The 26,812-nt window shown below is 33.9% G+C and overlaps 1 protein-coding gene across 5 annotated transcripts in view; it reads left to right on the top strand.

The window, feature by feature from the left end:
- The window catches only part of LOC150098127 (DIS3-like exonuclease 1), a 412,479-nt gene that overhangs the window by 102,936 nt on the left and 282,731 nt on the right, over positions 1-26,812 (top strand). For all 5 annotated transcript variants that reach the window (XM_090406105.1, XM_090406104.1, XM_090406103.1 and 2 more), the window contains exon 6: positions 18,382-18,517. In XM_090406105.1, the coding sequence (XP_090262231.1) occupies positions 18,382-18,517 (136 nt within the window). The remainder of the gene's footprint in view (positions 1-18,381; positions 18,518-26,812) is intronic.

The raw sequence follows: 26,812 nt of genomic DNA, 5'->3' as shown, positions 1-26,812 counted from the left end.
GAACTTCTGTTGTACAATAATGTTCGCTGACTCAGTAGAAGTTAATTTTTAGAAAGATTTCTTGTATTAATTAACGATATAAAAAATTTTCTTGGTGAAAAAGGAGATATTTATCCACAATTGAGTGATAAAAGATGGTTGTTACACTTATCATTTTTAGTAGATTTCTGTACGAAATTAAGCAATTTAAATTTAGAGTTACAAGGTAGAGATAAAAATTTAATTGACATGTTAAGTTCAGTAAAAACTTTCCAACAATACTTACTTTTATTAAAAAAATATATAAATGACTGCGAATTTAGACATCTCCCATATTTATTAAAATTTTTTGAACAAAATCAAGAAATACTTCGCTATGATTTAAAAGAATTTATTCATGAAATAGAATTAGTTAAGGAAGAAATAAATTCAAGATTTAAATATTTTAATAAAACTGAAATGATTGTATCTTTTATCAGTAATCCATTTCAAGAAAACTTGAACATCACAGAAATTTCAAATAAAATTAGTGGGCTGTTTGATATAAACCAAGCTGAAGTAGAAAGTTTATTGATTTGTATTGTAACGTATAGGAAGGTTTTAAATGTCAAAGTTAGTACAGTGAAAGGATAATTTAATCTACATAGTTTTAAATAATTAAAATAGAGTGAGTTGATCACATATGTCCAGGTGCTACAGCATATAGCGTATTCAGACTAATATAGGGTTAACTAATGTGTTAATTAGATCTGGGATTATACATATGAGTGTATGAGTTGAATTTGTTATGGCGACATGATCGCAATATCCATATAGGATCATAGCCAAATTACTTGTGATAAGCTAATGTTATTTTGTAAATGTTTTCTTAGTATTGAATTGAATTATATTAGAAATTGAATTGTACCATACTAATGAGTTTAATAAACCTTTGTTCATTGATAAAACAGTTGTCTGAAATTGCTGCCCAATGCACCACTTGAAAACGTACGAACCTATTCACGTGGGAAATTAATGTGTTAAGTAACGAGATAAAGTGTCACGACTGCAATATTGTTTCACATTCAGACATATTTTAGTAATTGTTCCTTGTTTTTGTATTTTATATATCAAACTAAATGTCCCAAAAGGCGCAGTATAATATAAATATTAGGGACACTAAGGGGAGAAATAGCTTAAATATTTGTATTTTGGGGTGATATCTCGTACATAGATAATAGTTGAATATAGATAAGCAGAATTTCACTAGATAGAATAATAATCATAAATTGGGACACAACAGTAACAATGTCTTATGTAGTGGTGAATTTGAGTCAATCTGGTGTGAAGTGGTGGTTAACATAATGAAATATATGGTGGAGTGTTGCTACAGACTTGGCAGTTCAGTTGCAGGAAGACTAAGAAATGCATGGCCAATTTAGCCTTATGAGTACCAAACGAATGATATTATGGGTGACTTTAATTTTCTTAACATTGATTGGGTAGAAGAGAAATCTCACGATAAGAAAGAAGAGGAATTTATTAAATTGTTGCGAGATGACTTTCTCAAGCAGCATGTGAAAGAAGAAACTCGAGGTCAAAGGGTGTTGGATTTGCTCATAGCATCAGAAGGGGGGGGGTCCTCTGTCAAGAATATGGCTATTTTACTACCAATTGGTGACAGTGATCATGCTGTACTTTCTTGGGAAGTATCTAATTGTATTGATACTCTGATTAAAACAGGTTATATGCTGAACTGCAAAGCTGGAAATTATGATAACTTAGGAGAATTTGGTTTCATGTATCAGTTACTGAATGGAAAAAATGTCAGCAGTGCATGGGAATCTTTGAAAAAGTGCTTAAACAAGGCAGTATCTGAATGTATCCCGAGTGTTCGAAGAATAAATAGATTAGGAGTGAAATGGATGTCCAACCTTATTAAGCAAGAAATTCACAAGAAGAAGATGATGTGGAAAGAATATCATGAGAATAAGAGTGAGAGGAGTTAAGAAATATATAAAACTCAGGCTAGAAAAGTAACGAGTGTTGTGAGGAAAGCTAAATCAGAGTATGAAAAGAAATAGGCCATGCAAGCTAAAGGCAATCCAAAAGAATTTTATCATTATGCCACAAGTAAAAGAAAGAAAGAATGAATGCGAAAGAATATCTTTATTGAATGCAGATGGTACTCGAATGTCAGAAGCTAATGGGATTGTTCGGTTAATGAGTTCTCACTTTGCTAAGATATCTCAACCAGGTGTATGTAACATGGTGTACAGTGCTACTGCTACATTGGATGAAGAGTTAGAGATTCATGAAAATGAGGTTGAAGAGCTGCTGCATAACCTGGATAAAAATTTGTCTATAGGGACAGATGGAATATCAGCCCATTTGCTAAAGAAATGTTCAACCGAATTGGCTACACCGTTTACATGTTTATATAACTTGAGTCTCAGCTCAGGATTGATGCCACTTGGAATGGAAGGAATGTATGATAGTTCCATTGTACAAGGGTGGTGCAAAAACTGATGTATCTAACTACCAACCTATCAGTATCTCTGGTGTGATAGTGAAGATTTTAGAGAAGTTGGTTGTTGTTGTCGAGTCCATTGAAAGCTTCTAGATATGACTGTGGAACTGTAGAACTGCTTTGGCAATCTGTTGAACTTTGATGGAGTGGAGCCTTTCTCTAGAATTATTGTCACTTTTTTGTAGAGCAGCAGCAATTGCTGGACAAGAATAGATATAGGCAGGTGTTCGTTCAACTCCTGGACAGTTCTTGCATACTTCATAGCTCCTACTACTGTCTGGCTGAATTTTCATGCCTTTAAAATGTTCCATCCTTAGTCTGGTGATGATTGTGGTTATTTCTCTGTTTTCATTAATTTCACTGATTTCATTCTTCTTGAGTGTTTGTTCTACTGAGTTAGCATCAGTTAGTGATAATGGGTGCGATTTTTGAGATAAATGTCTTGTTTCTTTCGCTAGCCTGTCTACTCTTTCATTGCCTTCAATATTTACATGGGGCTGGTATCCATTGTAGTATACAGTTCTTATTTTTCAAATTTAATGTTGTTAGTTGTTCATGAATTTCCTGTGTGAGTTTTGTTTTTCCATTTTTTAATGCTTCAAGTGCAGATTTAGAGTCGCTGTTGATGGTTATTCCTTCTGTAATGTTTATTACTGGATTAGAGAGATAGAACTTGAGAGCTGTTTGTATGGCTGTTAATTCACAAGTGAAGTTTGAAGCTATTTTGCCAGCTGTGGTTTTGATTTTCATTTTCTCACCTACAGGTAGAGTTAGAAAAACCCTTGAACCTCCTTGGTTGAGTGCTTCATCAGATGATCCATCAGTGTAGGCAGTGACATGGTTTAGATTATTTAAGTGATGTATAGTGTCAAGTCCTTTTTTTTTTATTTTCTTCCTGTGAATCCTTTTTTGAACAAGGTTCTAGGAGGTTTAAGTTTATCATTGTGTTTTTTGGTAGAATAGTGGAAAGGAATGGCTCTTTGCTTATTTCAATGGACAGGTGTTCTAAGTCTATCTGTTTTCTAATTTCATGATCGTATTGTATGGATGATCTCTTTAGTCTAGATTTTCTTGTCCAGGCACCGAAAGCCCTGAGTGAGATGTGATCCTGTTGTTTGCTCCTGATCCAGTTTATGAATTTAACTTTGTGAATTTAACTGTGGAGAGTTTTCTTCTGTCTTCTAATATGTGAAATCCACACTCTTGTCATGCTTTTAAATTATTTGTGGATGAGACTGCACCAATAATAATTTTTGCTGCTCTTGATTGTACTCTGTCAAGTTTTACTTTTGAGCTAGTAGAAGCTGGTACCCATATTGATGAGGCATATTCCATAGTGGGTCATATGAGTGCAGTATATGTAGTTTTAGGTGTCTTTGGTTTTGCACCCTACTTTGTTCCACAAAGCCTTTTGATGATATTAAGCTTTTTAAGAGCTTTATTAGATATATTTGTAATATGAGTTGAATCTCAGTTCAGTATCGAGGGTTAGGCCTAAGTATTTTGGAGACTGTTTTTTCTATTTTGGTATTATATTTTTGACAAGTGACATACAGTTATTTGCTGATGATGATGCAAAGATAGGTAGGGTAATCAGGAATGCTGCTGATATGCAGTCTTTGCAGAATGATTTGAACAGGCTGGAATTGTGGGCATGGGAAAATGGATAATTGGAGATCTTGAGGTGTTAATAGATAGGAAGTTGAGGTTTAGGGGCCATGTGGCAAAGATTGCAAATACAACTCAAAAGATAATTGGAATGCTGAAACGAACGTTCACATGTAAAGATAATGATGTTATTTTGCCTCTTTACAAGACCTTGATAAGACATCACTTGGACTATTGTGCGCAGGTCTGGTCTCCTGGTTACCATTGTGATTCTGATATATTGGAGAGAGTACAAAGGAGACTGTTATGTTAAAAATGATATCAGGATTGTGGAATACTGATTATGAAGACAGATCGAGAATTTATAGACTGCAGACACTAGCAAACAGGAGAAAGAGGGGGTGATATGATTGAGACTTACAAACTTCCGAAAGGGTCATACAAGATTTCAATTGATGGGATTTTTCAATTTATGGAGGGTGGGGAAAGGACGAGAGGGCATCCTTGGAAGCTGAGAATGAAGGCTGCCAAGAAGGGTATGAGGGCTAGATTTTTCTCTCAGAGGGTGGTGTGTGATTGGAATGGATTGCCATTTGATGTTGTGAGTGCAAGCAGTGTGAACAAATTCAAGAATAAGTATGATAGCTGGTGTGTGTAGTATGTGGCCTCCCTCGATGAGTCTCTGACTCCCTGGAGGTCTCTCTTGATGATAATAATAATAATATTTTGATTTTTGAAATTATGTCTATTTTTTCTGTCAGTGGAGAAGATGCTGAGTTTTGTTTTTTCTGGGTTTATCTGTAATTTAAGTTTCTTTGCCTATCTGTCTAAGCCTTTTAATGAATTATTTAGGACTCTTTCAGATTGTTGAGGATTACTGCTTGTGTGCCAGATTGCTATATCATCTGTGTAGCATGCTATTTTTGTGTCATTTGTTATGTGAGAATGGATATTGTTCATATAGATGAGAAATAGTAGTGGTCTTAAGACAGAACCTTGTGGACTCCAGCCCAAGTTCAATGCATGTTGGAATAAATTCGATTAACTTTTACTTTCATTTTTCTTCCTTTCATGAAATCAGAAATCCAAATTAATGCATTCCAATTTATTCCAATATCGTATGCAATTTTTATTAATTTTTGTCTCCAAACACGATCGAAGGCAGCTGTGAGATCCAAGAATGTTGTTGTTGTTGTTGTCTTCTTTGGTGATTTTTTCTTGAAAGCCATCTATGACTGATTGGCACAGATTAAATAATTGATCTTCTTTACTGTGTTGAGACCTATATGCAGTTTGGTAGAAGTTGATCTTGTTATTTTCTAAGAGCTAGTTCATAAGTCTGGTATGTATTATTCTTTCGTTTAGTTTGCAGAGAGTGCTAGTCAAAGCTATTGGTCTGTAGCATTTACAGTCACTAGGGTTTTTAGTAAGAACTCGCAATTTGCCCATATTTTATAACAATGTTATGGCAGAGTTGGATAAAGGGAATGGATACACTATGATAATTTTGGATTTTTTTTAAGATATTTGATAGGATACCACATGAAAGGCTGTTGCATAAACTGGAGAATATGGGATTGAAATATAAACTCTTGACTTGGATCGGGGATGGTTGACAGACAGATATCAAAAAGTGATATACAGTGGGTGTGAATCTGCCAGATTTAAGGTGACCTGTGGTGTACCTCAGGGCACAGTCCTTGGGCCATTGTTGTTCAATCTATACATTAATGACATCAGGAAGGATCTAACATCAGATGTGCAATTGTTTGCTGATAATGTGAAGATAGGCAGGACAATCAAGTATGCTACTGATATTCAGCAATTACAAAATAATTCGAATAGACTGGGAATTTGGGCAAACGAAAATGGCTGTCAATTTAATATTAGGAAGTGTAAAGTTATGAGCTTTGGCATGATTAGAGTTCCAGTGGCATATTATATTAGAGGGGTTATGCTACAAGAAACTGAAGTGGCAAGGGATCTTGGCATATTGGTGGATAGGAATTTAATGTTCAAAGGTCACATAGCAAAAGTTTCAAATACAGCTCAGAGGATAATTGCGATGTTGAAACGTACCTTGACATGTAAGGATAAGGAAATCATTTTGCCTCTTTATAAGACTTTGATAAGACCACACCTGGATTATTGTGTGCAGATTTTGTCTCCCAGGTTCCAAGGGAATAAAGAAGCTGTATAAAGGATACAAAGAAGAGTTACAAAGATTATATCTGGATTATTGGATTTAATTATGAAGAGAGATTGCGAGTATGTGGATTACAGACTTTGGTTAACAGGAGAAAGAGAAGTGATATGATAGAGGTCTATAAACTTTTAAATGGGTGTTATAGGATATCAACTGATGAAATTTTTTGTTATATGGAAGGTGGGGATAGAACATGGGAGCATCCATGGAAGTTAAATTTATTTGCAGTCAAGAAAGGGGTAAGAACTAGGTTTTTCTCCCAGAGAGCAGTGAGTGAGTGAGTGGAATAATTTGCCCTTAGGGGTGGTGAGTGCATCTAGTGTGAATGAATTTAAGCGAAGGTATGATAGCTGGTTTGGGTGATTATACTCTCCCTCGATGAGTCCTTGACTCCCTGGAGGTCTCAGGTCTCAGATAATAATAATAATTATTATCTGGAATATTCATTAAAGAAACCTCTCTAATTCTCCACATTCAGTTTCATTTCCTTTTTATAGATGGGTACCATGATATCTCTACTCAAGTCACTACTTAAATTCAAGCAAATAAATTGTGAAAAATTTAAGAATGGCTTCAAAACTGAAGAGAAGACGTGAAGTGCTCAGTATTAGTGAAAAATCAAAGATTATCAATATGATTGAAGTAGAAAAAAATAGCAATTGCAACCGTTGCCGAGATCTATAATACAAATGAATTTTCGATACTTGAAGTGTTGAAGAACAAAGAAAAAATTCATGCCAGTCTTTCCATTATGCCCAAATCTGCAAATGTTATGGATACAGTGCATGATAAGGCGTTACTCAAGGTAGAGAAAGCTTTGAATTTGTGGGTGGAAGACATGACAAGAAAAAGGATTCCTATTGATGGTAACACATTACAACGAAAAGCATTGATCCTATATGAAGATATGCAGCCTCAAGACGAAACAGAAGAGGAAGAAAAGTCATTTTTAGCAAGCAAGGGCTGGTTGCATAGATTCAAAACTAGGTTTAATCTAAAAAACATAAAAATTCTGGGAGAATCTGCATTGTTCCCAGCAGAATTTTAAAAAAATATTGCAGAGAAAGGTTATCATCCTAAGCAAGTTTTTAATTGTGATGAAACTGGCCTCGTTTGGAAGAAAATGCCCCAATGGACCTACATCCATAAAACTGTGAATCAAGCACCAGGCTTTAAAGCATTTGACAGATTGACGCTGGTACTTTGTGGCAATGCAGCTGGTCATATAATTAAACCTGGCCTTGTTTACCAAGAACAGAATCCACGTGCCCTTAAAAACAAAAGTTGTCTGCCTGTTTTTTGGCAATCAAATCCGAAAGTGTGGGTCACGGCCTTGTTATTTACAGAATGTTTCCATCAATGTTTTATTCCGGAGGTGAAAAAATACTTGGAGAGGAAAGGATTACCATTTAAAGTTTTATTGACAACGCTCCAGGGCACCCTGAGTCACTAGTCACCAAAGATGAAAATGTTCAAGTGGTTTTCTTCCCACCTAATATGACCTCATTGCTTCAGCCACTCGATCAAGGTGTCATTAGCTGCTTCAAGCCTCATATGCTCGGCAGGCTTTCGATATCATTCGTGCAATGGTTGAGGATTCTGCTGATGTTGGAGTCATGGAATGCTGGAAATCATTAACAATTGCAGGTGCAGTTGTATTCATCAAGAGACGAATTGAAACCAGAAACTGTAACTGCATGCTGGAAGAATTTGTGGAGTGATGCTATTCGTAATTCCCAAGACACCCCTGATATTAATTCACAGATAACAACGATAATTAACACAGCATGGAAAATAGGTGGAAAGGGATTTGACAATATGACAGAAGAAGAATTGAATGATTACATAGATGGACATCGTGAAGTGCTCACTAACAAGGAATTGAAAGATCTTGCCAAATCTTCTACAGAAGAGGATGATGATGAGGATGAAAGTGAACAAGAACTACCAGCGTGGACACTCGGAAAATTTGCCATGATATTTCAAACGGCTCAAACATTAAAGGAATAATGGATTATGATTCAATGATGGAGCGCAGCATAAAAATTGCTCGCACTATAACTGAAGCTTTGGAACCTTTGCAGAACCTGTTTACTGAATTGAAGAGACAAAAACGGCAGCTTCCAATAACAATGTTTTTTAAAAAAGTCGACAAAGCTTCTACTATCAACGATCCTCAGCCATCTACATCATTTGCTCAGTAGGCAAGCAAACAGCCGACAATTCGGAAGATGAATAAATATGTAGCTGAGCACAATGAGGTGTTCTGATCTCAGTTGATTCCTCCTAATAAGAATAAAAATGTTAAGATTTTATTAACAATTACATTTTCATTAGCATATTTTCTCATTTCGTTCTATATAATTATTATGTGGGTTAAATTTTATTTGTTTAAAGAAAGTTTTATTGAATGAGGCAATTTTTTTGGTTTGCCACTTCACCCGTACTAATCGGAGGTGCATTCTACTGCATTTTTGCCTAAATGTGGTAGATAGCATTCCTGGATAGTATGGGTGAAGTGGTAGTCTAGAAATTACCTCATTTAAATAACTTTTTATTAAATGAGGTCCTAACATGTGAGACTAAGTCAATTTACTAATAATTTCCTGCTTCAAATTTGCTATATATGTGCAAAAATCTGTGTCTCACTAGTAGTTTGCTACTATTTGCAGTTTCAGGTATTCGCTGAAGATGATGGAACCAAACCCTGCTGATATGGTGTGTGTGTGTGGGGGGGGGGCTACTGTACTTCTAGTTAAGTGTATTTGGCTGACTTGATTGTTTTTCATATAAATTTATTCATTTGACTTCCTATATTTCATAAAGTGACCACTTCAGGTGATGTGATTGTCTGTTAAAATACTAGTAGTGGTGGTGGTCTGCGGTAGATGGCATTGGTGTAGATCAGTGGTCGACAACCTTTTTGGAGTGAAGAACCATTTTTAAAATTATAACTGTTAAAAAAAAATTTAGGGAGCCGCACGCACAGTAATGAGAAACCAATGGTCCTTGGGCTGCATGTGGCCCTCTCAGGTTTTTTGTGCGGTCTACGGTGTTCGTTTTGTATAGCAGAATTAGTATATTTTAATTAAAAATCAACATTAATGAATGTTGATTTTTACATGTAGATTTATTTGTGCAGGTTAAAAAATTAAAATATACCTAAATAATGGAAAATAATACTTTCTTATCAAAGAAAAAGAAAATATTCTTTATGCAGATCGAACAGAGTATTTGATTTACTATTTAATTGCTCATCACTGCTTTAAATTTAGTAACTACATTGAAAATATTATAATTAAATTATTTATTCAGGTTTTTTTTACAGTAACACGTTATCATACTTGTAAAACACAAGGGTGGCATGTCACAGGAAATTATATGATATTTTTAAATATTAAATAATGAAACAAAGATTTCCTCCTCCTTACAAAAACATATGTATAAAATCCAATAACATACCTATTTCTTTAATTTTTTAAATTTAAAATATCTTCTCATTGCGACTTTTTCTGTTGAACTTGGGATAGTTTCTCAATATGCGGCAAATAACTATTAATAAAATTCATATTAGAAAATTTTGCTGACAGAAATATGTCGATTCGAAAATTGATAAAAGTCCAAATGCATATATTTTTAACTGAATGTAAGTGTCTGATAAATAATTCCACATGTCAAATACAATCTGATCTTGCTTTTTAAGATCTTCCATTTCAGACCATTTGTGTATATTGTAAGGGTAGATTTTTGCCTTTCGAAATCCTCCAGGTCAGCTTCAACATTTCTAAATTTTGAATTCCACAAATCCTTGGTTTTCAGGTCCTCTAACTCAAGTTGAAAGCAGCCTCATCAATTCCAGCAAAAGGTGAAAAATTTAATTCGGCAGGATTAATTTCAAGTGGTTGCAATAAAAATGACATAGTTGCCTTGTTCTTTCTAAACTCTTCAAATCTCCCATTAAATTCAGATCGCATATTTACCACAATTTCTTTGAAAAAGGTTAAATTTATGGAATTATTATCAGCTTGTTCTTGTTGCTATTTCTTCAACGTAGGAAAATGTAATAATGTGCCTTTCTCTAAGTCTGTCGCAAATAAATATAATTTTTGTTCAAACAAAATCACTTCTTCTAAAAGAAAAATCACTGCTTAAAAGAAGTGATTTTTCTTTTAGAAAAAATCACTTCTTCTAAAAGAAAAAAAAAATTTAGTGCATTTAAATGGGAAGGCATATCTATCATAAAGTAGAATTTTTGTAACCAATGAGTATCTTCTAACTGTGCATATTCAAGGTCTTTTTGTCTTAGAATCAACTTAACCTCTCAACCTTGTGGCAAATCGCATCACCACCTCACCTCTGGAAAGCCACCTTATTCTGTTATGCAAAAGAAGATTGAAATATTTGCAATTGATTTCTTTAAGGAGTTTACAAAATTGCCGATGATGTAGCGGTCTTGTCATTATTTTGTTAACAATTTCTACAACCAAATCCATCACTACTGTTATCTCTTTTTGAAAAGTTTGTGCACAAAGTATCTCTTGATGGATTATGCAGTGGAAGGAAAACACATCATGCAAAATTTGTTTTTTAAATAAAGAAACAAAACCTTTTTTTTGTACCTTTCATGCTCTCCACCCCATCGGTCGCAATAGATATTATTTTGTTAATATCAATACCCTTACTTTTCAAGCAAGTGGTAACAGCTGATTCAATGTCTTCTCCACGAGTTTGTCCTGTAAGTGGCAGTATATCGAGTAATTCTTCTTGAGATCCTTGAGAGTTTACGTATCTACAAATAAGTACAATCTGTGCAATGTCATCCACATCGCATGATTCGTCACAGGCAATGGAGAATCCTGGTGTTGAATTTAGATCTGTAACCTGCTGATTTGTTATATCTTCTGCCATTCATATAGTTCTGTCCTTTACAATCTTAGCAGATAATGGTATGTCTTTTATTTTTGTAATTATTTCCACTTTGTTTTTAAAATCGCAAAAGAGAAATCGGACATTTTAATAAAACATTCTTTCACATATTCACCGTCCGTAAAAGGTTTTCCTCGTTTAACAATTTCTTGAGCGTCCACGAAACTAGCAATAGTTGTATTTCTTGATGCTTTTATCCATTTGGAAAATGAACATTTAGTTAGGTTCATTTTGCGTTGCAGCTGTTCTACTGCCTTTTTTTCTTTCATCTCCCCGTGGATATGCTTTGTCAAATGTATCGTGTTTATTTAAAAAATGTCTTTGTATATTTGATTTTTTATTGTTTGAAAGCTTTTCATGGCATATTAAACACATTGGAAATCCTGCTGTATTTCCTACAAATGTGTAGGTTTCGGTCTATTCACTTTTAAACTCCCGATTTTCTTGTTCTATCTTTCTCTTCTTTGCTGACATTCTAAATACTACAAAAATATTTTTATTTTGTAATTAATGTTTAATTTAATGTTACAATATTCACATTACCTAACACAATCACCAGTAAATGAAAGCACTGCAACATCCACTACAAAACCTTTACTTATTTTAACAAAGTGAGCAGATTTACAAACCGCACCTGCACTATATGCGAAGACAGGCAAGCGCCACCTTAGCGCTACATGTGCTAGCCTAGCGTGACGTATTTGGTTTAATAAATTAAAACAACATAAAACATAACTTAAGTTTAATTATTTAATTAAAACTCGTGATTTTGTATTGCAAGTGTTATGTTCCTCATCATATTCATAAAATAATTAACACAGTCCATCGTAGTAATTCTTACTACCACATCATGAATCAAATCAGGAAGATTATTTCTTTCCATTCCCGAAGACAAAGCCTCTCTCACATTAGATTTTATCTTCGAAAAAATGTTTTCTATGGGATTAAGCATGTATGAATATGGTGAAAGTCATTTTAATTGGCATGAATAATTAAAACAAATATTTGACAAATGAGTGGGTTTATGAATTCTTACATTATCCATGATAATTCAAGACAAATGTAAAGAAGGATTATCGCATATGATTTCAAAGAGTTCAAAAACATGAAAGTATTAAATTTTTCAGCATCACATGTACTATATTCAATTGTAAAATATCCTTGACTTAATGTAAAATGTCCTTAATTTATTGCAAATGCTATATTTAGAGTTTTTAGTTTCTAATTTAATAAATAACATTCATTTTGCAAGTCAAAAATAGATTGTTTAATAACGAAAAGAGCTGCAATTATTCATTCAAAGAGCTGTATGCGGCTCAGGAGCTGCAGGTTGCTGACCGCTGGTGTAGATGAAGGTAGTTGCGGTTGGTGGATTAGTGGAGATGGAGAGTTGTAGAGTAGGTGCCCTCCCTCGATGAGTCTTTGAACTCCCTTGAGGTGTTAAGTAATAATAATAATAAAAGTAATACCGCTTTTCTTATGCTATCATCTATTTTCTACTTTAAATTTTCATTTTCACTAAAATTGTGCCTAAATAGCAGAAATATTTTACTTGTTGGGAATGCAGTTGATCTGTTTCATGTTTTGCCTGTTTTTTAATTTTATATTTTCATACTAAATTTGTTACAGAAGCTATTCAGTTTTTATGAGCAGTTTTGGAGACTTATCCAGGCAGTCTCTGGATAAGTCTCCAAATCACTCCAATTTACGCTGATTCAGAGTTATGGACAATGTCAATAAATCTTCCAGTGAAATTTATACCAATGAGGGGTTACTGACATTCTAAGTGAAAATTTCAGTTAAATTCATGATTGTCCGACCAATGACATTGTTTTATTTATTATTTTTTTTTATGATTTCCTGGATTAAATATGGAAATAAAAGAAATTACAAATGAGATCAAGACATTGTGAGCCTATTACATGACATTAAACCATCTACATCAACCATAAATAGTCGTTAAGGAGTGCATATTAATAGAGCATTTTAAATTATTTGAATAATTGAAATTCATTATAAATATTTTAAACTGTTTTCAAATTGTCTTAAATTTATGATTTCTTAATTTATTTATGCCATTTACCATGAACAGTTTATTTTGAATTTCTCAGTTTTATCACTTAACATTACATTCTAAACATTTCCAACTTATATGGCAAACTTCTGTCGGAAGAGGCTGATCCAACTTATTTAAGTTTTGGCTTATGAATGGTCCTCCAGGATGCAACCCATCTGTCAGTCAGGGACTGCCTCTATTGGATTTCTTTATGAGTACAACACATCTCCATAAAATAAAGAGCTGAATTTAATATTTTTGGTTTTGATATCAGGTTTAACCATGTCATCGTCTATGTGGATGAAATATAGCACTTTCATGCACTTTGTATCCATGATATTTCAATGTAATATCAATGATATTGCAGTTTCAGTGTGCACTGCATACCTTGACATTTATGCACATCAAGGATAATTGCATAATTTATACCATTTTCTTTCATAAAGTGACCCCTTTAGATGATGAATAACAGTGGGTGCATGTCTCATACCCAGTTTTACAGTGGCTTTGCCATATTTCTGTTCATTTTCATTCCTGACTTGTCACTTAAATATAAGATATATATAACCAGCCTTGCTGGCCAAAGTGGTTAGCATACCCACTCTCCAACCAACAGGCTGTAGGTGTGAATTCTACTGTGAGCATGGATGTTTGTGATTGTCTTCAGGTGGGAGATGAATTTCATCACTCAGTGTGAGACCACTTTCCTGCTTATTGGAGGCCTGAAGTTACTTGAAAAAATTTCATGTTTGGCCTAGAGCAGGATTTCTGGACTGTAAAAAAAAAAAATTAAAAAAAAAATATATATATATATAATGAAGAAAAAAATCCTTAGCGTACCCATGGTATGAATGCACCATAGGTTTACAGAAAAACCTTTTGTAGATGGGAGCTACATTTAAAAAAAAAAAAAAAAAATATATATATATATATATAGATATATAGATATGTAGCTCTATACAGCATCTCACTTATATCTATTTGGTATTATATTATATCATAAATGAGACACCACATTTTGGCAAATTTGGTGTAGCTTTTTTCTTTACACCTTATTGTATGCTTTTTCCTGATCTGCAAAACTTAAATATCGATTAGTATGCTTTCCTTGAGTTCTCAGCTATTTGTGTTAAATGCTTCAAAAAAATCTGATCCTATCCTGCCTGGTCCCTCTGATCTGATCTACCTCCCAAGTCCCTTTTCCTCAATTTTTTAAACCACTTAAGTAAGCTTGCATGTTTCTTACGTGGAACATTCAGAAACATTTTTCTGTAACTCTCTCACATTGTTTTATTTCCTTTTTTATTAGTTATATAATTCAGCCCTTTAGAATTCAACTTCCTGACTAGCATAATTTAGCATAATAGCAAAAACTAGCATAATTTAGAAGGCTGTACAACATTTATACCTTCTTATTTGTCTATTTATGATTGAAATCATCTACTCAAGCTGCTTTCCCAAATTTCAGATTTGTGATAACATTTTCTACCTCAAGTACTAATATGTACTGACTGCATTCTTCTTGAATATTTTCTACCATTATTCTGTCAGTCCTTATCTCATTTAAATCTTTCACAGTAATTGGTTTTATTATCACCTTTTTTTTCTCTGATCTTCCATTTTCAAACTTTTTTATTTTTTGAATAGCCTTCAGAATGTTTAGCAGTCTTCATGATATACGAGTATATCTTCTCTTATCCTTCCATGACTTTTCTTCAGCTAATTTTTACACATTACATTGATTTCTTACATTTTTCTCTATATTCTCTCAGGGCATTTGCTGAATGACACTCCAGCAACATTCATCAAGATTTGTTTCCCAGGACTCCTTTAACTTCTTGAGGCTACCCTGAAGTTCTAATTTTTCTGTTCTTCCCAATTACTTCATTATTGCTTTACTAACTGAATATTGTTTACTTCAGATTTTGCTATTGTGTCTCCAAGGTCTGGTTGTTTTCAAACTCTCATGTTCTTAAACTTTTTCATTTTTTCCTCCAATAATATTTGTATACAGGATGTCCCATAATTTTTAGTGCAATTTTGATCTTTAACTGCTTCAAAAGTATCACAGTTACAGAGTCACAATAAATATCATTTGAAAGTATAACTATTATTATTTCATTATATTTTTCTTTTTTTTTTTCCTAGACTGGTGTGATTGAAGATGGCAAAAGTTGAAAAAAAAGTCAAATGCATCCTGTGGCTTGCTGAACTCAAGTCCATAACAGCAGTGAGAAAGAAATTCTCTGCCCATTATAACAAGGAAGCTCCCCACAAAAATTTAATTAATAACTGGATGAAAAAATTCAAAGAAACTGGATCAATTCATGACAAACCCAGACCAGGAAGCGTTCATCAAGGAAAGTGAATGTGGTTGAAATTGAAAGGACATTTGATAAGACTCCCAAGAAATCAGTGCTACACTGCTGAGTTAAATGTACCAAAAACTACAGTGCACAGAATTCTAACCAGACAACACCATAAACATGCTTACAAAATGACGACTGTTCAAATGCTACAAGAAGAGGATTATCATGCCAAGTTGGATTTCTGTCAACTGATGAAGACACAAATGGAAAATGACAGGGATGTTATTTGACATGTTGACTTTTTTTTTTTTCAGATGAAGCAACATTCCACATAAGTGGGAAAGTTAACCATCACAGTAGCCACATTTGGGGTACAGAGAAGCCTCAGGAAATGTGGCAACACAAAAGAGACTCACCAAAAGTTAATGTGTGGTGCACGGTTAGGAGGTATTGCATTATCAGGCCATTCTTTTTCAATGAGCCCACTGTCAGGGGTGAATCTTATTTAGCAATGCTTCAGAATTTTTTTATTCCCGAATTAAAGAGATTAAAGGACTAAGGAGACCTGGGCTAAGGAGAATGGGTGTCAATTTAATGTGGCAAAATGTAAGGTTATGCATTTTGGGATGAAAAGATTAGCAGCAGTATATCACATTGGTGGAACTGTACTCCAAGAGATTGATGAGGCCAGAGACTTGAGAGTGTTGGTGGATAGGGAGTTGAAGTTTATTTTCTACTCTACTGTTTAGATCTCCAGGAACAAACTTTTGTTTTTTTTCTTTATGTCGGCTGCCCTCTGTGACTCAATGAATTCCTCTGCTTCCTTTCTACAAGAACCTTCTATGGGACCTCATGCATTAATAAGTTTCATTATCCAATTTCCAGTTTCGCAATTGACTCAAATCACTGTATTTGAAATGGTCATTCAAGAAGTTTGTTTAGTGTTGAATATTGTTTGTTTTCTCTGATTACTTTTATCTAAATATCTTAGTTATTATTTAGCACTGTCTTATTTTTCTTTCATCTTGGCAGGCCCAGTTATGTCAGCTTCATATATTTTACATCTTTAGTTAGGTCTGCTGCTTTTCTGCTGACACTTTTTAGATTGATATTGTTGACCTTTAGTTTTGTTGAGGTTGAGTTGATGACTTTTCATTGTTTGTCCACTATAGCATATCTGCAGGAAAGAAAATAGCTAACCAAATGCATTCTTCCCATAAGTCTGAAATTGCCAGTTCATTCTTGTTCGTTCAGTATCCAAATGCATACCTGATACTAGGGCACACCATAAAAATATGAAGATTAAATACTGGGTCAGAATCTCTGGTTACTTCCTTAAATGCCATGTAGATGTCTCTTTCCGCCTATGTGGTTTTGATCCTTAGTGATTCCTAGGTCAAAATTAAGACAGAGTGTTTATGTTATTTTTTGTCCCCCCCCCCACCCCAAGACTAAAATATAATTTATGACAACTTGAGTATTTCTTGAATGGTAATGTAAAGTGAAATGTTGGTTTAGTTGGTGAATAGAATCTTTGCTATCCATCCAGTTGAGTTTTAATTCAAATCTTGTTGTGGATGTTCCTCTTTAGATGGGGGAATCATTTCCTGGAGTGTGTGTGTGTGTGTGTGTGTGTGTGTGTGTGTGTGTGTGTGTGTGTGTGTGTGTGTGTGTGTGTGTGTGTGTTATGTAATTTAGTTCCTAAATTACATAACCCTTAGCTAGCTCATGTTACTAATATGCTCTTCTATAACTTTACCTAGGATCAGAAGGTCATATAAAAAGGTTGTTGTATTCAGGATTATAATCAGAACTTAACAGATGATGCAAAACCTTACTCACCATGCAAAAAATTTACTCATCCAAGATCCCTCTCTCTGTCCTCACATTTTTTTTATATGTCCCAATAAGTAATTTCGAGTTCTATAAAGTGATTGGTGATGTTGCATCTGCTTTTTATTAAAATTATTCTGTTTAGAAAGTTTTTTTTTTATTAAATAAAATTTTATTTTTTGTCAAGTCTATTTGCAGCTACTTGTCAGTTGGCAAAATCTACTCACTAGTGGTGAGTAGGTGAGTGTATTTGTAGAGCCCTTGTTATAATATAGCTTTTTTGTTAATACGAATGCTTACATTCGTATTATACATAAATAATATATAATGTACTTGCATATATACAGTAAAACCCCTTTTTTACACTTTTCAGGGGACTGATGGAAAAAAGTGTAAATAGCAGGAAATGTAAAAAAACATTAAAAAAACGCTAAAAGATGACTTACTGCTAGTATGTGAGGTCTACATACTAGATTACAAAATTTAATAACTGAAAATAAATGAATGCTAAATTACGTAGCAGAAATTCTGTAATATCAATTCGTACTGTGATTGAAAAAGCACGGTATCGCTCATCACTACATTACTGCTGCAAGCGTGTAAGTCACTGTGATGGCAGAAACAAAACTACAGCCAAAAGCAATGCCATCTGGGAACAGAAATGTGCAGATTTCTGCAGAAATCGATTCAAAAATCAGTATTGCCACCTGAGAAAAAAACGCAAATCACGGGAAATAACATCCACATCAAGTTGTTAATGGTGGGAAAACAATATATTGTAGGAATAGGCCTTAAGACGGAACCAACGGAAAATAACCTAAATGGCAGGAAAACATAAATTGTGGGAACGTAGGGGTTTTACTGTATATATATATATATATATATATATATATAATATTATGTATAATAATATATAATATAATAAATAATACACTTTGTAATGTTTATTTTACAGATAAATCAAAAGCTTACATGCCTTATTTGTCTCAAGATGCATTACAGACTGGCATCAAGGCTGGTTGTTTTTTTACAGGAATTCTCAGAGTTAATAAACATCATCCTCAAGAAGAAGCTTTTGTTACTTCATGCATGTAAGTCTGTATTATTGAACTTGTATTCAGAAATCAGGTCTTATTATTATTATTATTATTATTATTATTATTACACCCTCCATGGAGTCGACAGACTCATTGTGGGAGGGTCATTCAACCGACAACATATTTCATTCAACAAAGTTCATTCAACTGACAACTCCATTAAAAAATCTACTCTTCACACCCTTCTTCATCACACTTTTACATAACTTCCAGGAATGACCTCTGGTTCTTCCTCTCTAACTTTTTACTCTTTTTATAATCCCCTCTGGATTAATCTGATAAAATCCTCTCACTAACTTAAACGTCTCTGTCATATCACCTCTCTTCCTCCTATCCACCAAACTCTGCAATCCACATCTCTTCAACCTCTCTCTTTCACTCCAATGTCTCCACATCAGATTGAAAACCAGGTGACCATTCTGAGCATAATAGTCCAAGTGTGGTCTGACCAGTGCCTTATACATTGGCATAACCACTTCTTTATCCTTGCATGTTAGAGTACTTCTTATCATAGCAGCACTACGATGTGTAACCTTTGCAAGCCTAGCAATATGCCCTCTAAACTTCAGTCTACTGTCAACCATCACTTCCAAATCTCTAATCTCTTCCACTTCTTGCAGTATGGTACCATCGATATAGTACATAGCCTTATATTTCTGCACTCCAAAATGCAACACTTGCACTTATTAATATTAGAACTGCAACTCCCCTCCTTTGTCCATGTTAAAAGTCTCTTCAAATCTTCCTGAAAGGAATTAACGTCAGCAGTGCTACTTATAATTCTCCCCAATTTTGCATCATCAGCAAGTAACTGAAAATTCCCAGTCAGTCCACATGATATATCATTTACAAAGTTAAACAGCAGGGACCCAAGAACAGAACCCTGGGGCATGCCACTGATTACCCTTCTTTTTTGAGACATTGCTTCATCATACACAACCTGCTGGCATCATTCAAAGAGCCAATCTCTGATCAATCTAACCAATATACTGTATAATTCCCATTTTCTGCAGCTTGTACACCAACTTATCTAATATATGTGGTGTATATCTATCAAATGCTTTTGCAAAGTCTAAGAATATCACTGTATATGATTCTCCCTTATTTAACACACTCGTCACCTTATAAAATGCAAGTAAATTACCATAACAGGACCTACCCTTTTCAAATCCATGCTGACCTTCATAAAGAATGCCATGTCCATCAACCCAATTCTGTATTCTCTTCCTTTTAAGCATATGTGGTGATATGTGTCATCCATTCCTACAGCCTTATTCACATCTAACCCAACCAATATCTGATACACCTCTGTTTCTTTCATTTCCAATTCTCCTAATACTTGCCTCTCTTCTATATATTGTACCGGATAATTTATACTAGTATGATATACACTGATAACGTGCTCGTTCAATAATTCCACTAATCATCCTTTGCAGCTGTTAGTCTGCCATAATTATTCTTCCTCTTGCTTGTCATGTAGTGGAAAAATTCCCTCAAGTTAACCTTGGTCTGACCAGCCAATCTCCTCTTATACTACACCTTTTCTTTCTTTAGCATGCTCGTCACCTTTCTAGCCTGCACCTTATACTCTTTATGGATCTGATCACAATTAACTGTCTTGTACCTCCATAACATTTTCTTTTCCAGCACAGCTTGCTTGATTTCGCTGTTCATCCATTTCATTCCCACTCTATTTACTCGCTTAACCCTCTGTATGCAGTCATAGATTGCTTTTGTCAGATACTGCCTTGTTTCCATGCATTTTCAATATCTTTTCCACTCAGCTCATCTACCCAACATACTGATGCTAACTGACTACAGAGCTTCCTATAATCACCTGCTTTATACTTCCACATATATTCATTTTTGGCAGTGACCTTTTCTTGTTTAATCACTTCCCAAACAAGTACCTCATGATCACTCTTACCAACTGGCGGCAGTGTCAACACCTCATTAACAACTACATCTTGTGAAGTTATCACCAAATCCAAAACATTAAAGCCTCTAGTTGCTCCAATCACGTGCTGCTTAAGATACTTATCTCTCAGAAATTCCACAAACTCGCTTTCCTTGTTCCCATACACTATCTCCTCCTTCCAGTCTATATTCCTGTAATTAAAGTCTCCCATCAGGATCACCTTCTTTTTACATGCCCAACTAATTTGCCTAAACATTTTACAATCAGTATTCTCTGCATTATTTTATTTGATTCTCTTTCTTTATTCCCATGAATGGTTAGCCTTTCAGAAAAATCAGAAATCTACTGTACTCTCTGAATAGAAAGTTTTAAGAAATGGTCATAAACTGGAGCATTATTAAAATTACTTTATTCATCTGCCAACAGAATAATTCAGAATTACTTGTCAATAAACACGGTTGCTCTACTTACTCCCTTTGTAAATAAAAGGTATTGGAGGATTTATTATTATTTTTTTAGACACAGTTGCTTGATATTATCAGGCATTGATTATCTTTCTTACACAGAATGGTAACTTGCAATGTAATATAAAATATTTTATTATTTGTAGTGGTAGCAGCAGCAGCTATATATATAAAACAGCATTTATATATAAAACTACTATATAGTAGTAGTTTTATATATAAATATATATATAATAGGTTTCAGGAAAGGCAAATCCACAATTTATCAGATACATAGAGTTAAACAATTAATAGAGAAATTTTGGGAATTTGATTTAAATATTCATCAGATTTTTGCTGATTTTCAGCAAGTGTATGACAGCATTAATATGCTTATGATATGTTTTGGTATACCAGATAAGTTAGTAAGACTGACAAAGTTAACAATGGAAAATTCAGAAGCACAGGTTAAAATATAAAATGATTTAACAGATCCCTTTCCAGTAATACAGATTGTATCATATGCAAATGATACAGTACAGATTGTATCATTTGCATATGATACAATCTGTACTGAACTGTTTACTAGAGTGTCCTTAGTATCTATTGCCAATGATTAGGTAATGTGTTCCAAAGCTAAGCTAAAAAGTATTGCAAATGATATTAATATGCCAAGAGCCAAACAGAAAGCAGAAGAAGAAGTGTATTTGGAACTAGAGAGACTGGACTAAACATTAATCAGCAGAAATAACCAAAATAATGATTAATACTAGACAGAATTAGTTAATTGATACAAGCAAATTGGGAACCTTGAAATAGAAAAAAATTTAACGTGGAATAAAGTGGAATAATTTAAATATTGAGGAATAATGATCACTAGCCAACCAAATGAGATGGTGGAAATGCAGAATAGAATAAAGACAGGTAATTGGACTTTTTATTCTCTCTCTCTCTCTCTCTCTCTCTCTCATGTGTACTGAGATCAAAAGCTATTCATTAAAAGACTAAAGTAAAAATATGTAAATCAATAATTCATCTAGTTGTTACATATAAATGTGAAACCTGAATGTTTACAGCAAGGGTGAAGAATTTGATTTCAGCTTTTGAAAGGAAAATCCTCAGAAAGATATATGGCCCAGTTAATGATAATGAGCTCTGGATGTTCAGATACAACTATGAGTCATCAATTTTATAAAGGACCCACAATATCTAGTATAATCAAGTTTAAAAAGTTGCAAGTTTAAATTAAAATCAAGTTTAAAAATTTAAAAAACGTGCTTTTGTTTTGTATGGAAAATGACAATAAACACAAATCTCTTACTTAAATATAAAGAGCCAATAGGCTTCATATCGGTGATATAAACTTTATTTAAATTAAGGGGATATTAAATCCCACATTGTTTTAAAACCGAATAAGAAACTCAAAGATTGCAATCAGAGAGTTTCATGCCGAATATAGTATAATAAACTATAAAAGTATCGGCGATTACTAGCGTGAGCTAATGCAAGTAGTCCTAGTATGTAGTACAAACTCGGGCAACTTGCAGCAAAGGTGGTAAAGTTCTGATCGCTATTCTTGGTATTTTCCATAATGTAAAAACACATTTCCTAGGAAATGTATGCTGTTATTACATTATGGTGGAAGGTCACTACCCATACCAGTTTCAGCCTTTATTGAGGCTTCAGAACTTTACCACCTTTGCTGCGAGAATAGAGCTAATCTCTAGTGATATGGTCCTTTAATAGAATGAGAGCAGAAAGTTTAGGATGTTTGATGCCTGGATGGCAGGAAACAGATTCAGAAGACCAAGATTATTATTATTGCATGGCTATTTCCATGGAGTCAGAAGGTTGATTGTGAAGGTCCACAGTAATTATTATTCTCATAATACCTATCATACCTCTCACTCATTCACTGTCTAAGTCCTCACAACCACCTCTGGCAGTCTGTTCTGGTCGTTCACGACTCTCCAGGCAAACATTCTAGTCCTCACATCCTCACTAACAGAAATTATATATCTTTCAGTAGTGTGATCCCTTATTTTTTTCCCTTACTCATTACGTATTGAAGAATTTGTTTTGCAACTTATAAGTTTCTCTTATTTCTCCCTCTTTTCTACCTTTCAACTAAATTTTGCAACCCCATACACCTTCACTCTCTCCTCACAGGAAGGATTCTACAGATTTGTCACCTTGATCACTCATCTCTTCATTCTCACTGCTACTTCCTCATGCCTAGCCAACCCAATCTATGCACAGTAGTCCATTTGCAGCTATATCGTAGTCTTATAAAGAAGGGATAATGTCATCCTATCTCTACTGGTTAATGCATTCTTCAACATTCAAGTAATCCTTTGAGCTGTTTTGTCCACTTTTACATTATACATTTCAACATTCTGTTTATCAGGTGAATTGATGTTGTTATTGCCTTAGAAGAACAAAATATTACATTTAACATATTTGAGAACTGATAGACAACAGACTAATTTGAAGGAAATTGTCAATAAGAAGCTAGTAAATGGAATCATATAATACTATCATGATATCTTGTATATCCCTCAAGTGTAATTACCAGGAATTTGATCATGATAAAATATATTATATTTTTTATAGTCATAGTGACAAGTGAATTTCTTTATTATGAGACATTAAAAATTTATAATGGCTATTATTATAAAATCATATTAACAGAGTATTGCACTGCTTTAAACAGAAAAATAAATTAATACATTAAATTATGTCTTATAATTTCTTTTCCTGTTCATCTAATTTAAAATATTATAATTTTGAGTAAGTAAATTAAAAATAATTTTGAAAATACATGGTAGTAATCATAATGATAATCATCAGATACTCTCCAACAGGCTGATATCTCATCTAATTCCTTGGCTGTATTCACAGTTAGATTTTATAATATCCCTTAGTACTTTCAATTCATCTGCCTCTGTTCTCACATTAGTCTCTGCCTTATCAGTCCCTGCATTATCTCCACTTAGATAATACACCCTTGCGAAGTGATCACTTAGTAATTGATATTTCTTCCACTTTTGTAACCTTCCTGCTATATGTAGTCATTAAATATATCCTTCCTTAATTTTCCTTTAAATTTATTTAAAGGAAAATAAAATAAATTTAATATATCCTTTCTTAATTCTGACCACATACTGAAAGAACTCAGATTTATTTGGCTTGCTTGATTGTTTTCTTCTCTTAATCTGATTTTCTTTCTTTAACATAATTTTCACCTTTCTTGTTTGTGCTTTGTACTGTACAGGAGATCACTGATTGACTTTTTTCATTTCATACAGCTTTCTTTCCTCATATACCGTGTGACCATTTCACATGCACTCCTAACATCATCATTCCCTTAGAGTTAATCCATGGTACTGCTCCAAGCCACTTCCTAAGTTAATTGTAATCATCTACTCTGTAATTCTTATCACCCCCCCCCTCCCATCCTTCTTAGCTGAAAATTCTGTATTCCTAGATACCTCCAAATCACAAACTGCATGATCAAATTTTCTGTTTGAGGGGCAAAGTGGCTATCTTGGTTATAGATAAAATCTCTGATTCTATCTCCCGATCTAGCACTATTAATCTCCCTCCATTATATGCTGTTTCAGGTAAATATCTCTCAAAGCTGGATAAATTCCATTTTCTTTCCTTTAATTACCATTGAACATGTCATTAGTCATTAATTTGATCTTATATATAATCTTTACATTTTAATTAATTCACTCTCTACCCTTAACCATACTCTAAATCTTTTTTTTTAAATTTCTAAATTGATGATTTTAATAATTCATAGCTGAAAGTCATCCTACATATTTGCTACTGAAAATGTAAAAAATGAACAGAAAAAAAATGTTATATTTGTTTTCTCTTTTCACTAACTTTTTTTCATTATGCACAGCAAGTTCCAACCAAGTGAAACAAACTTAACTGTATCCATGTATATTCCTTAAATTAACTTATAAGCTTCAGTTAAATCTCCACTCCATATCCTATTAGATAAAAAAAAAAAAGTATTCAACTAACGAGCTAATTCTTGCAACCTCCACGCACGAATGACCTTTGTGTGGACCAGTTCACTAGTCATTCTCCTATTCTTTAACTTTTTTTCCTCCATTAACAGTTGATAGATAACATAAAAAATTCAGTTATGCTGCAGATTAGAAAAAAAAATGTTGTTCCAAAAAAATAGCAACAATCCAATCAAAAAAAAAAAAAATCATTATTTTTGTTATGTGACACCTCTAAGGAGTCAGATGACTCATTGGGAGGGGACTCCACACCTCACAACCTATCATCTGCATTACTTCATTCTTTCTTACATACTGCATCACTATCGCTATCTATATACTATGCCATCTACCACCCATTAATAGTATGTTTGTCTGTTAATTTTCTCTGCTTGCACGTGTGTGTGTTCTGGCTAATTTGCTGTATTTTACCCTGATTTTTCAGGCTAAAAAACCCTCCGACCAATTGGATATTGCATCCAATTGGTTGGAGATTGTATCCAAATAGAAATTGGATGCAATTTCTATTTTTCTTGGACTTTAACTTTAGTCTGCTTTGTTCTGTGTTTTCTATCATTGCAAAGAACTTCACTACTACATGCTTATCTTGTGCTCAGACAATCATTCATTTCTTGCTTTTGTCACTTTTTTCCCAATAGTATTTGTGTATTTGAGTCTGCAATTCACACCTGAAAGCTTACAACTTTTATCCTTTTTAACACATTATACATGCTTTGCTTTTCATTGTAGTAGTACTCATTTTTATCCTGCACAAAACTAAATAGTGAGCACTTTTCTGATACAGATCCACAGTATATTCTGGCTTTCAGCCATTTCCCTTATTTGTATAATGGTAAAGTCCATTCACAATCAACTTCTTCACCACCTGATCCACAGAACTCTTCCTCCTAGCCTCAGGAGGATAAGAGGCCTGTTACATAAGAGGTGGTGAATAAGTTAAAAATATTTCCAGGGCATTGAATGGATCTGGCTGGTAGAAGTCCACTTCCCCTATTTCCATTTTCATCTTGCAATTTCACCAGTTTTCTAATGAAGTTGCAAGATAGAAATGATGGAAGCTTACTGTAGTACCAGAGTATCTCAGAGCACTAACTGCACTTTATCCATGTTTTTCCTGATATACATAAAAATATCTTTACTTACTTCAAATCCTATCCCTAGTTTTGTTGATGACTGTATTTTTAGACCTCTTTGTTGACAAACTGTGTGATGTTCAAATGTTCCAAGTTTCAAAATCATTCATACCATTCTCCACTGAAGTCACTTTATGAACTTTGGTTTTAACAAAACGCAGTCCTCGAAAGAAAGATCTCACTTCACTTCCCCTTTCCTTTGATGATACTCAGATATCCAGGTAAGATTTTGCTTATTTATACCTAGTCTTTCCTTGCACAAATGTATTACACCCTCTGTCCAAAAAAGAAACCAAACTTTTGATAGAAAATAAAACACAGGCCAATTATAATTATTCAAATCATTTATTTCATTCGATATACTCTCACTCAGCTTTGATACAGCGTTTGGCACGGTCGATTAATTCGTTAAATGAGTTTTTTATATCGATTTTTGGGATACTGTTGAGGGTCGTGGTTTCTGCCGCTTGAATGTTTTCAGTGGTGTCGTATCGCTTTCCTTTCATTGGCAAATGAAGTCAGGGGAAGAGAAAGAAGTCACAGGGTGCCAAATCAGGTGAATCCGGCAAATGATCTAACACACACACACACTTGGTTTTTGCTCAAAAACTGTCTCACAATGTTCAAACGATGAGATGGTGCATTATTGTGCAAAAGCGACCAGCTGCCTGCATCATGATATTGATGCCGTACGTGATAAATTCTCACTATCAATCACTTCAAAACTTCAAGATAAAACTCACCATTGACCA

Source organism: Typopeltis vanoorti, chromosome 16 (genome assembly GCF_054136105.1).
Source record: "Typopeltis vanoorti isolate ZY-2024b chromosome 16, IOZ_Tvanoo_1.0, whole genome shotgun sequence".
Classification (NCBI taxonomy): Eukaryota; Metazoa; Arthropoda; class Arachnida; order Uropygi; family Thelyphonidae; genus Typopeltis; species Typopeltis vanoorti.
This window is presented reverse-complemented; position numbering and strand designations above follow the sequence as displayed.